Below are 13,607 nucleotides of genomic sequence, written 5' to 3'. Positions count from 1 at the left end.
GTCTCTAAGTTGGATCAGCAGGACGAGCAGAAATGCATTTGCTTCACATCTGACTCTAACTTTGTTTAACTTAGACTTGCAAAGGCTGGATGGTCAGAAACATTAGTTGGGGAAGAAGGCAAATAAGAATATTTGGACCACCCTTATCTTGTTTCATTGCTTTACCTTTATTCAGAACAGCATCACAGAGAAATCTAAATGTTGTCTTCTTACCTGAGTATTTGGCTGCACATAAGCTGCCTGATACAACAGAGGAAGTAATTCATATGCTGTGCAAAGAGGGGAGCAAGAGTGGAAAAACAAATCAGTTGCCTGCTTTTCTTCTGGAGCAATGCAACTGTGTACAACAACCTATTTGAGAAACGTAACTCTTCAGCCTTTAGCAACTGAGGATCTCAGAAAGAGGGAATAAAGCAGAAACCAAGTCAGAGACAGCTACCACAGCAGAGCAGGAAAGAGCTTCTCTAATACCCAGTGACTTTTCTCTGTTTTTCTCTAAGCTTGCTTATAGGCTTGTAATTTTTTTTCCAGTTACAGTAGCTGGAAATTGTACTTTCATGATTTTTAATATCTAGAATGCAAAAGCAGGTCTTAACTTCATATCATACAGAGAGTGATCTTTGAAAAGTTCTTTGGGCAAGTAGGATAAACATCAAAGATGGGGGGAAAAAAGCCCTAACTAAATTCTAGCATAATCTCTATACATATCCGCACATCTCAGTGGAATCCCATCTCACAATGAACGTTCATATTAGGTTATCATTTCTGAGTATTTGTTTTTTGGACTATATGGGCCTAAAATGTGAAAAAGTATGTTCAAATCCATTAGCATTCAGGAAAATTACATTTTATTTTATTACACTTAAGTTTGTATTTAAATAATTAGCACATGTACAAAAAGCTTTCCTAAACAGCAAAGAATTTCTGAATGAGAGCCAATACTGTTGCTGCTACTAGGGATTATGACTTTTAGAACTATTTCTTTCATGGCCAGCGGGAGGATGTTGGGTAGGCGTTGAAAACATAACAGATGACAGAAGGATGCACCCAGGTTCTGGACTCCAGTCTCACTATATGCTACCTCCCCTACTGCCACATCAAGTTTCTATCTGTCTCCTCTAAAGGGAAGAAGGCCATGTCAGGAAATGGATCAAGGGTTAAGAAAGAGAGGAAAGAGTGTCAAGCACCTCTTGCTGGAAATAAGAGTTAACAGAATGCCAAGGCCCTCACCTAAGCTTACAACCACACATACTTGCTGGACAATGCAAGTTAAATTTTATATTTGCAAAAGATCTTTGACTCTAAAACCAATTTGGCCACATCTCCAAAGTCACTTTTCAGTTCTTGCCCTTTGCTATACTAGGCAGAATCTAAATTAGCCAATGAGCTTGCTCAATATGGGACTTCTACTTACTCGTAAAAGTTCAGGTTAAAAGCTTACCCCATGAAATGACCTTGTTCACAAAAATACTGTGTAAAATGGAGATTTTATAAATAAAAGTTTACAAGGGACTCAAATACACAGCCACTTTATTGTCAAAGCCATTCAAAAGACAATTCTCCTTCAATTCTTCAGCAGGAGAGACTGGACTTTATCAGATTCAATTGTTAACTCAGAGATCTATCTTGCTCAAGTTCATGGAAAAAAATCCTCCCGAATTTGGGTGCAAGTTTTGTGCCATTGGCTGTTGTGGATACTAGAAAGAAGCTTGTTAATGGAAGAGCGCCAAGATCTATGCCTCAAAATATAAGCCCTTGACAGGGCTTTGCTTTACATTTTGATAAATGTCTCTATATTTATCTTAAGCCTCCAAGCAAATCAATGGCTGCAAAAACAGTGTTTCTTTCACTGAGCTTTGTTTCCAGCAGGAAACCAAGTTCACCTGGCTTTATCTGAGGGTTCTGCTCTTACATTGTATGATGAGCTTTCTGTGTTCTTCCCGTGAGTCCTCCATAGTATAGAGGGTTTGTTTGGTAATGCTATTCAGATCCACATTCCTCCAGTCCTCCAGCATTTGAAATGTGATGTCTGCACTGTGGATCACCGTTCTTGATGCCTGTAATCCAATCCAATCTATTAATTAGTTCATGGTTTATTAGGTTAAAAAATAGGCATTATCCGCTTTTATGCTTTCTTAGCTAGGCTCACTAAGTTGATTCGCCTCATGAACCCCCACCCACAATCTTGATGTCTTATGGACATTACAGGGCCCTCTAAACACAGAGAACTCCGGAGTCATTTTGTCTACTTTAATCAGCTGCAAGTATTTTGATTGCAACCACCACAAACCCTGACGAACAACCCTAATCTGGTGCTGCTGTTGCTAGACTCCTCAATCTCTAACAGCTCTGTTGGTTTTCTTGACCAGCTTCAGTTCAAAACCAAAAAGCAACATGAAAAATCAACACAAACAAATCCCACTCAGGCTTGCACCCTCCCCTCTTCCAAACCATGAAGACTCTCATTCTTCCCCTCATCCACATGAAAAGGTTAAAGCTCATTTGCCCCTGCATCAGATCTGCTTCCCAGCTGGTTGAGACAGGGGTCTGCTGTTGATAATGGGGAGGAGGGGGTGAGAGGAAAGGAAGTGACACAAAGTCATAGTCGTATAACATACACCAGATCTCTGTAAGTTAGGCAGAGATGATAACCCACACTAAGTTTATCAGCTTCCCCAAAGAAACGATGCATTTGAAGAGTCCTTCATGTAAGTAAACTGTTTCATCCCAGGTCTGATGCAGAAAGTTGCGGTCTCTGTATCTTGATTTCCTCTGAATCGCTATGGACCTCCAAAGTTCAGTGACGATCCACCACCTCTGGGGAAAGGTAGCACTGGTATCTCTGCCTCCACCACTAAAATAATGGAGGAAGAAATCTACAAAGAAGTCCTTGCAGGAGTGGGTTCTTTTACCTAGAATTTCTTCCTGTGGGCTTCACCACTCAGAGAGTTAACCTGGGGTGTTGGACACACCTTCCAAAAGTGGAGTTTCAGTGTGACAGGGAAAAGAAACTGTCTGCTCCGACACATGGGTGAAATTTTAATAAGTTCAATGTATTCTCCCTCTTCTTATACTACTCAGAATTTGGCCTCATGATTTTTTGATAGGTAATTTTGATCTTAACTGACTGGTGAAAAACAAACACTTCAGACTGGTTTTCATATACACCTGCTATGGTTGCAAGAATATTTCTGTTTAAAATCCCAGTGGTTTAACAATTTTGTCTTTTACTAATTTGCATTTAATTTTGATTTGTAATATACTTTTAGACTTGGAATTTATTGGCAGACATATAGATATTTTTCTTGCTTTGCAGTAGGCCTAATACAAACTGCTCTGAAATCAATGGAATGCCTCTCATTTATTTCCTGGAAACGAACCATCTCTTTAAATCAGATAATAATTTTGTTTCATAAAAGTACCCTGCTGAACTTAAAGACTGGGGGTTGCCAGTTGTCTAGAAAAGCATTTTTTGCTGATTACTTTTTCATTTTGTAAAGATGGTCAGAAAAAATATTGGAGACAGACTGCTACCATGATCTCTTCCTCTTTGGATAAAGTCCAGCCTGCCAATTCATAAAATTATTTGAAAAGTCAGTAAAAATGGCATTCAGAAAACTTGGATAACTGAAATACTTACTTGGCAGAGATGATTTAGTGATGTCTGTCGCCGGAGTATTTGTGAGAATCTTCTGGACACTACAGGAAAGAAGAGATACATATTTACATACTGTGCTAAATAAAGAAAATTAATTCTGAAAATACTCAATTAAAACAAGAACCAAAAAAAGATATCCGGTTTCCTATATACAGTTGTGGCTATGTAAAGTTCATTCAAATGGCCCAGTTTTAACTTAGTTTAAACCTTGACCTAAACCCTTAAATCTGGATGCTCAATCGGTTTTACTGAGGCATATTACAAACCATGATTTATAGATGCTGTGAATAATGAGACAACAAGAGAAATGCAGAGGACAATGGAAGAGCTTTGCTTGTCCAGCATAGCAAATTTTCTCTTGACACACAAAGGAACTGAAGACCAGAAAGAACTGTTTAACAGAAAGAAAAATGTTGGTGCAAGAACAAATGGGCATAAAATACTGACAGCTACATTACATGTGGAGATTGGAAAAGGTTGCTAAGTCTTAACACAAACAAGTTTTGGAGGATTCTTCTGACTGTACTAGTAGGAGCTAAAATCTGATACAGTTTCACGTAGAATTTGATCAAAGTTTCTGAAAGAGATTACAGGATGTACCAATATGCTATGGCATAATATGGCCCAGGAGGTACTTGCCAGTCCTCTGCTCCTATTTTACCTCTTTCCAAGTAATATGGACCTTGTATTAAGATATTTCCTATACCTGGAAAATCAACTTTTAAAATGCTGTATTATGTATCTTTTGTCTGAAATCAGTGACTCGGGAACTGCAGACATGTCCTAGGTTTGCAGTCACTCCTGTCAGTGCCCCCATTGACTGTGTATGCTACCGCAAATTCTAATAAGGAAGAAACAACTGCAGAAGTGACAAAGGCTCATGTAAAAGGTAGCATGCACTCAAGTTTTTCCTTATACTAAAATCACCAAAGACTTGTAGGTTTATCCAAACAGGCCTTAGATGTGATAGGTTTCCCTTCTGTTCTGTAATGGAGGCAGTTAAGGAGTACAGATTGAGAATGACTAGAAAGTGCATTGTCCATCTCTTTCTCTCTCCCTATAAGATCAGAAAAAAATTTGTTGTTGCAGATTCTCAATATTTTTGAACTGATAAAGATGTGATAAAGCATATTCTCAGCTGTGACTTTGTGTAAGTTTTAAAATAAATAAGAACACAAAAAAGCTAAAAAAAAGAGTTGTCCAATTTACATTCTGACTGTTCTCAGTAAAACATACACTAATTTTCCATGCTGATCAAAATAGTTAATCCTTCTCCTAAATTAGTTTTTTTTCTTCCTTGAACTTTGTGGTGTGGAATTTAGTGCTCATGAAAGGCAAAGAATTGAGAGCCGTGAAATAAAGCAGGCTTTATCAATAGGTGATGTGCACTGCAGGCATCTACAAAGCACGTCTGAAAAGGACTAGTGCCCTTTCCTGTGGTGACAGGGTAATTTGATCTCCTTCATTTTTAACTCTGGCACTTTTTTCAGCAAGGGCCTCAAGCTGTATTCAAATTGTGGTAGCCTAAAGGTTTGTTTAATAATTTCCTTTGCCTAATATCATCCCTAATGTTTGCTTACTATCAACAAAATTAATTTCTTATCTGAATCCACAAGCAAGGAAAAGCAATTCTTCTCATTTTGAGCAGTGCCTCAGTTCACTAAGTCAAATTGGTTTGATTTAAAATGAACAAGTAGTGATTTTAAGTGAATACAAGATTTAGAATCCTGACACTTTTAATTCCTAAAAGAACACAAGTCTCACTTCCAATTAATTGGCAATCAATAAACACTATATACATTCCACATTAATAGGAGAGAGATTGGGCAATACATACATTCAAATTTGATATTTCGTAGGTTTTCTGGTAAATCATGGAGAGCTACTTTCAGCCATTCATCCAGCTGCTTTGCAAACTTTCGGATCACCTGTGTCAAACTGAAAAGAGAAATCACTATATGCTTTATACTATAAAATCTGTGAACATGTGAAGACTACGGTTCAGTTATTTACAACTCACTGTTATGCAGAGTTGCTGACATTTTGGTTTGTAGGCATGAAAAAAAACTTCTGAAAATTTTTGCAGGAAAATGAAAAATTATCACCATGATCAAAACCTCATGAACAGTGAAAGTCTCTGTACTGCACTGCATTCATGCTTGCAAACAGCATTCTTAGCTTGAAATAAATTCACTCCCATTCTGTATCAATACAAAAACATGTAATCACAATTGCTTAAAGAAAACAATAGATCAAGCTTTGGATTTCAGCTCAGCTGTACCCACATTTACACAGCTGTACACAGGGATGTGCAAGTGAAGCAACAACCAACTGTGCTGCAGGCTGGAGCCAGTGAGTGGGTGGTGATGGTGGGGAGGAATTTCCAGGCCAAGCCCATGCAGGTGGGGGGAGTGGGGGTGTAGCAGGACCTGGCTGCTCAGCTCTGCACAGAGCAGGAACTTTCCCAGACAAGAAAGGTCTCTCTCTTCTCCCTTACTGCCCTTTCCTGATGGCTCCATCATTTCCTGCTAAACTTGGTAGGCAGCTTCTTCTGCCCTTCTTTGTGGAATTGCTCAGGATAAAATGACAGTTTCCAGGAAAAATTGCAGGGTGTTGTGCAGGAGATCCTAAGAGTTGGTTCTGCCAGAATGAGCAGCACTGCCTGTAGCAATACTCGAGATACGCAGATGAGAGAGGAAAGATGCAAAGAACTCTCCTTCTTTCAGTCAGGCAGTTTTTTCCATTTGTACTCCTAACGCTCCGTGCTGAGGACAGAGCTGGTAAAACAAACACGGCTGTAGGCCTGCTCTGTTCCATTCAGACACCTAACAGGACAGCAGATGGATGACAACTGCTGTACCCACTAAAAAGTGGCATTTCTGGACAGCCAACGTTTATTCCCAGGAAGTCCCTCAGAGGATTCTGGCTGAGTCAGCAAGATTTCCTTCAGGAGCTTCCATTGCAATGAGACCCTTCTTCACCCCCTCCAGTGCAGGCTATGGCTTAATAGCCACAATCTGGCCCTTTATATGCATTACAAAAGTCTATATTCACACTCAAGTCTCTCCTTATTTGGTATGAAAGAACTAAGCAGCTTGAGAAAAGGACTGCTGTTCTGTTTAATCCTTCCAATGAAATAGATTTGACGGGGTGAGGGGCAAAGCCTGTAAAAATGTACATGTCTTATCAAGGAAAGCCCATGCTTATAACAGGTTTCTTGTGGAAAATATACTTTGCTTGTACTTTAGCAGTCATACAGTGTGCATAGGAGAGCAGAACAACATCTTGAAAACATTTGCCATAATTAGAGCTGATTTAAAATCTTGAAGGCCAAATATACAGCACAAATATGAAACTCCTAGACCAATATTCTTCACAGATCATTCAACTTCAGGAAAGCATCAAATAATACCAAAGGTATAGGTATTTATTTAGAAAAGAGAGTTTCCTGATTCTCATACTGAGAAAATCAAAGGGGGAAACAGGTTAACTGCAGTGACTACACTTCTTGATGCGAACTGCTGATCTCTGTCCTGCTTTACCTATATAAACAAACCCTCTTGGACTCACATGAGCTCTAGGTAGGAAGAGCACAGCTGGGATCTACCACGTGGAATGGAAAAGTGAATTTGGCTTTGAAACAAAGGAGACAAACACTTGTTAATACTAATAAAGCGATGCTAAAATAAGCATGCATCTGTTCTTCATAGGATCGCATTTAAACTAAAACAGCTTGTCCAAGACTTCACAAGTATGATCTTTGTGTTTTATACTCCTGGCAAGCAGAATAACAATTGGGTTCCAGGAGTATAAATGGAGACAAATGCTTAGTTTGCAGTGTCTGAATATGCATGTGAGTATTTACAAACAAAGCAGCCAGGCCAGCTCCTGTTGTCACTGTAATTCAGAATACTGTTCTGCTGTTATCCCAGACTAGCAGACAAGTGTCTGAAATTTTCAGAAGACAATGTAGCAACTGCAGCCTGCAGATTTCTAACGTTACCTGAAAGTTGGGACACGACTATCAGCTTCATGTTAATAAGCCAAAGAAGAAGGTGGTATCCTTTATCACACAAAAAATGACAAGTTTTTCACAGTGCAAGTCCTGTTAAAATCTGAGCATCTCTTCAGGAACATATCAGCTCTTCAACTCCTTTGAATTGACACCGTGATTTAAACTCAGGAAACAGGTGGCAGCAAGCAGCTTTCTGAGACCTGGTGCCATTCTTGAAGAAAAGATATATAACAAAGACAGCTGAGCTAAAAGCGGTCAGTGCTGCTAGCTATACTGACCTGTCAGGTAATGCTTGTAGTACCGTTGGCATTAAAACTCCAGAAATTGCTTTGTACAGAATTGAATCACAAACTCCCACTATATTCACTACAGTTGAGGAACCCAATACTGGCAGCATATGAGGAGGCATCCCTTGCCAAAAGTGCAGAAGAAAACTTTGAACCTGAAATCACAAGAAGAAGTAGGAATGTTTAAGTGAAAATAATCAAAGGCCACAAATACCGATTTCCTTAAATGACCCCGCTTATATAGCATTTGTTTCAGCCACAGAGCTGGACTGAAGCTGTACAACACAGGCAAGGCATATTCTTTAACTAGACAGGCTTACACTATAATGCAACGCACAATGGGATAATCAACCAAAGGGCGAGGAGACACTGAGTTGGTGACAGGGTCTTTGTGTTACTGCAGTAGAGACACCCATGGGAACCACCTTATTTTTACCTTTCGTCAATGGGTGGTCAGTGTAACTCTTTGGCTTCCACATCAAGCCTTTTTCTGTCTCTTTGCTCTCTGTCTCTGTATACAAAGTAATGCAATCTAGGGCTTGGTGTAGGGAGGGAGAGGAGGATAACACATGGCTTACAGGGGTCAATATACCATTTTCCGTCTTCATTTGAAAGACAGACTACACTTTTGGATTTCTTCTTTCCTCCACTATGAAGGAAAGAGGAGAAAGACAAAAAAGAAAGTGGGAGGAGATTTCAGTTACAGCAAAATATACTCCTGAAAAATTTCATTTAGGAAACAAAGGTGCTATTCAATGAAAGATATGATCAGTTCTACAGGGGTCAGAACACCAGCATTCATAAGTGATAACCTGTTGCATACAATCTGTACTGAAATAAGTAACCACACCAGGTGCAGTAAAGAATACTTGCCATTTCTACATTGTTGCTGCTCAGCCCCTTGCCCACCATTGATCCTGACAAATAGATTCCCTAACAAAATACAACATCCTGCTCTTAAAGTATTGAGGCACATCTAGCAAAACTTATTGAATATGTATAACACATTTCTCTCAAGTGGAAACATCTAGACTGGGTACAATGACTTAAAAGAGCCTCAGATTTAAATCAGAAGAGTTTGAGAGAATGAAACAGTGAGAGGAAAAAAAGCAGGGAATTCCTTACCATTGTTCAGAAGGCAGAGTCAAAAGTCCTGTTTCCTTTGACTTTTTCTAGGACCTGTATGTCATATTTGAATCAGGCTCTCAGCATCTCTATAGCGAGATACATTTTTCTGGACTAGAGGCTTTCTCCACAGATAACATAAAACTGCTTTCCTTCCAGTAATGCTTTATTTTTCAGCTCTAATTATAGGACTGTCTGCATGCACTGCCAGAAAACCCTGAGATCTAGTCAGATATGCAGCAGGTATGAACCTCATCCATCTCTGATGGATTGTACCTGCTGCTGAGCAGTGTGTGTTTTCCTAGCTGCACTGCAGCAATTGGAGACTTCAGCTACAGCTTTCTGCGACGTCTGGGACCCCCACTGCCCTGTGCCATCTGATGCTCAACACTCAGAGGAATTTCTTCAAACCAATCTCAGTCCCAACTCAAAGCTCAGAAAAGTGGCGGTGGACACACTTCTTGAGTTGTAACAACTGGATTGTCCAACATCTTGTAAGGGAATATCACTACCTTAATCCTGCTGGAGAATGGAGAGACAAAAACATTCCCATTGCCTTTGTTCCTCTGACTTGCACAATGTTACAAGTGAGATTTAACGCTGTTGGTCACATATTATGTACTCAAGTATAGCTATTGTTCATTATTCATGAAAAGGACTGGCCACCACAAAACCATAAGTTTGTAATATCACATTCAAAGTGAGCTCTCAGATCCATTAATACCTTATGTATCATTAAATTACAGCTGTAGTTTCCAACCATACCTCATCAAAGTTTGCTCTTATTACAGTGTCTAGTATCCTCTGACAGTGAGTTCTATACATCATAATAAAGGTAGAAACCTGAAAAAGAATGAGAGGGAGACACACAAAAGCTCATTCTACTTTAAGAAAACCACTTTTAAAACTATCAGAATATAGAGCACAAAAAAGTAATTTTTTTCTTACCTTACCTATGCACAATTGCAAAAATAATGAAATCAGAGTCTAGTTAGACTAGTTAGATTAGCTTTAAGATGAGTTTTCTTCTTAAAAGTAAATTCTCCCTTTGAATACTTGGATTTTTCTATGTCAATGGGAATTCTTCAAATGTAAGAGGAGCAAAAAGCCTCAGTGAGATCAAAGACAAGAATGTGGCCCTAATTAGGATATAAAGAACTATAAAACCCTATTCTTTTGTCCACTTTACATTGATACTACACATGTGAATAGCATCCGAAAACTAGCAAGCTCAGCCATGGAGCAGCCAGAGCACTTGTATGTGCAGATAGGATTCTCTTAATTTCTAGTCAAAAAGTACATGAAATGCACTGAGTCCTTCTCTGCTGAAGAAAGCATCAGAACCATTTTGCAGTTTGACATAAATATGTTCACAGGTTAAAGAGCTACAAGATATTGCAAAAACTGTTCCCCTCAAACCTCGCCAGCTGCAATGTAACTTTGAAACAAAATAGGCACAGTGTTTAGAAATACTGTACAGATTACAGTGTCAGCTACCTATTTTAGGGGAAGATATTTCTTCCTATTATATGAAGTAATTAAGTCCTCCATCAATAAAGTCAAAGCATTATTAAACTTACTCTAATTTAAAGTCTTTATATTTTAGATAAAGCTTTCACCCAGAGCAGGGGAAAAAAAACCAAGACAAGCCAAGAAAAGATTTCCAAAGTGTTACCTTCTCCTCTGGCAGACTGGCTGGCAGATTTAGATCTTTGACATTTGGAAACTCTGGCAGCAATGTTCCCAGTTTGGATCGTGGTGAATACGCCACTGTCTGTTTGGTTACTTCTTTTTTTCCTGTTTCATTGACCCAGGCTGCTCCTTTTTTAGAATACATCACATCATAATACTGGGAGTTTTCTTTCACTGCAATTCCATAATAATGGTACCTGATACATAGAGATGTATATTTTATAAAGCAGATTGTTTGAAAATCAGAACAAAAAAAGATATGGGGTAAGAGAAACTGATAATGCTAATGATTTCTACAACAAAACAGACTATGGAATTCTTTATGTATTATTAACAGGAATTGATTCAGTAGCAGAACATTGCGATTATATATTGGGCTTCCAATTCTCATTCCTCCTGGTAAAAGTAGCTCTCTTCAGAGTTAATAAAGCTGACACTGTTGCAGGGCAGGAGAATAAGAGATTTTGATTTTTTTTTTTCTTCTTATAAAAAAAAAAAATGCATCCTAAAGCTACTTGTTGGCAGAACACTGCCGCGCAGCTGCTCCTTTATTTTAGCAATAAGCAGAGGTACAGACCCTCTGGACTTCCCCTTCTGTTGTTATTTCAGCTCCCCGATTGTCAGACTGTTGAGGGTTGGTTTGATCCCTGAAAAGCACAAGTCTTTACTGCAAATTAGTTGATCGGAAATGTTTGAAAAATTGAAAACATCTCAATGAAAAGAGGGGCGGGAAAAAGACTTGTGCTGGAAAGGAATGAACAGTAGGAAATGTACAGTTCAAAATTACTTGCTCCACAACTTACCATCAGCACTGGGCTTAGAGCAGTGAGGGACAGTACACAACACTGTAATTGTGTCTGTGCAGACCGCAGTGGGACTTACACAGAGTGGCTGTGCTATAAAAATGGATTGGTGACCTTTTGGCACAAGTCTGCGCTACAGCTTAGCTTTATTATAGGTGTTAATGGAAGCACTGATTATCCAAGTTTAACCCTTGAACCAAAGCAGCAAAGGCAATCTTATTCCTTCCATAATTTGCTAGCTTTTACTCCAGTTTGTCAGCTGTAAGCTCCACCAACCCATCAGCTAAATTTTTAATTATTACAAAAGGCATCACAAGACTTTATTGCTTGTATATCTTTGATTCATTCTACTTTCCTAGAGGGAATTTTCAATGATCTTCCAGTTCTCTCCTTACAGCCTATCAAAAGCAGATCAGACCGTGATAAGACACTGTCTTCTGGATCCCACTATGGTGGTAGGAGAAGTTACAGTCTCTGGATGTTTGTTGTACTCCCCAGGCAGTTACTGATTTCAGAATGCTGCCAGCAGATCTTTTCCTTTGAATGGACCCTAGTTTGCTTTAGGCAAAATCAGATGGCTTTACAAAGGTCATCAATTAAATTAGTGAAAGAGTAGCGTCTAAGTGATGGTAGTTTAAACTAACTCAGGTGACTTTCCTCACTCATGGTCATTCACCCACAAATCAGTATATGTCAATCTCCAGAAGAAAGCGGTGGCAAAGAGCTGGAAACCCTAATCTTGTCTACCAGCACAGATGGGCTGAGAGGAGGCCTGGGGAGCTGTAGCAGCCTTCTAATACTTGGCTCCCTTGCCATGCCTGCTGAGGATGTTCCGTGCTGTCTATTAAAAATAAAAGCTATCTTGAACTCAATATTAAATAATTCAGAGGAGACTGATTAAAACATTAAGCTGACATGGTATGAACGGGATTTCCTAGCTTCAATATCTTAGAAAGCCACACTGTCTGCTCCAAATCTGCCCATCAGGACTCAGGCCAAACCGTGTATTCCACACCAGAAATCAGATAGGTCCTAACCTCTTACAGACAGCTAATAGCAAGTTTGTGCTAACACTGGGGTTATAACACCAGCTGCAGAAGTTTGGCTTTTCACCCTGAATGGTAACAATTCCAGCTTGCAGTTCAAGTCCCCAGTTTTGTCTCTAGCAGCTGTCATGTATGCCCTGCACATCAGATCCATAAAGCTCACATATGTCCTGTGTGGTACGTCTGGGGCTGGGGAAACCAAAAGGAAATGCTAACAGGGAGCTGGCACCACATATTGCTGAGGGAAGAGGGAAAGAAAGGGAGAAGGTCACAGCAAGTAGGACTGCAAAAGTTCTAGATGGACTGAGAGGTTTGTGTAATTTAAACAGTGGGCAGTCTCATATGAAGTTTCCTCCTAAATCAGTTCAAGAAAAAAAATGAATGAAAGCCTGGAAAATGTAGTAGAATTTCACAGTGCATTATTAATTTCTGGTATTTTGCACTTGGCAGTAAACTACATAAGAGTTTTCCAGGTAGCTTCAAAATTGTATATACAGCAATAGCCAAATTAACTCTGAAATGTTTCCAGAAACCTTCCTCCGTCAGCAATTTTACCATACCAAATAGCAAAAACTCACTTGGTGAAGTTTACTAAGATTCTTTTCCAAGCACTTTCCTATATTTCTATCAGAAAAGCTACAACTTAATTCAATAAACAGGGCTTGAAAGTTTGATCTGTAGAAGAGTAACATGCAGACAACACAATCATTTTTGTGGCAAACAATGCTTTTTCCTCTCATGGATCCAGTATCTGCAGCACTCCTTTCAAGAAAGAAGCAAAATTCCCTTCACGCCATATAGTTTCTATTGGTTTAACTAACTTCTTGTGCGCATAATTCAAGAGTTCTAAACTACAGTACAGAAAGAAATTGGCTTTTATGTTTAGCTGCCTTCTCCTGGCTCACCTGCAGTGGAACTATTTTTAAGCTCAGCGCAATAGAGAACAGCTGCATGCTTACAGCAACAAACCTAGCTGCAAAA

At 39.2% G+C, this 13,607-nt stretch overlaps 1 protein-coding gene across 2 annotated transcripts in view; it reads right to left on the bottom strand.

Moving 5' to 3' along the window:
• Positions 1–13,607, bottom strand: part of RFX4 (regulatory factor X4) — a 93,998-nt gene that overhangs the window by 34,231 nt on the left and 46,160 nt on the right. For both annotated transcript variants that reach the window (XM_075428321.1, XM_009944050.2), the window contains 6 exons: positions 10,761–10,974; positions 9,851–9,928; positions 7,952–8,115; positions 5,496–5,596; positions 3,641–3,699; positions 1,913–2,057 (listed from right to left, as the gene is read on the bottom strand). In XM_075428321.1, the coding sequence (XP_075284436.1) occupies positions 1,913–2,057; positions 3,641–3,699; positions 5,496–5,596; positions 7,952–8,115; positions 9,851–9,928; positions 10,761–10,974 (761 nt within the window). The remainder of the gene's footprint in view (positions 1–1,912; positions 2,058–3,640; positions 3,700–5,495; positions 5,597–7,951; positions 8,116–9,850; positions 9,929–10,760; positions 10,975–13,607) is intronic.

Source organism: Opisthocomus hoazin, chromosome 8, assembly GCF_030867145.1.
Source record: "Opisthocomus hoazin isolate bOpiHoa1 chromosome 8, bOpiHoa1.hap1, whole genome shotgun sequence".
NCBI classification, from domain to species: domain Eukaryota; kingdom Metazoa; phylum Chordata; class Aves; order Opisthocomiformes; family Opisthocomidae; genus Opisthocomus; species Opisthocomus hoazin.
The sequence above is the reverse complement of the archived record's forward strand: the minus strand, read 5'-3'. Positions and strand labels throughout refer to the sequence as shown.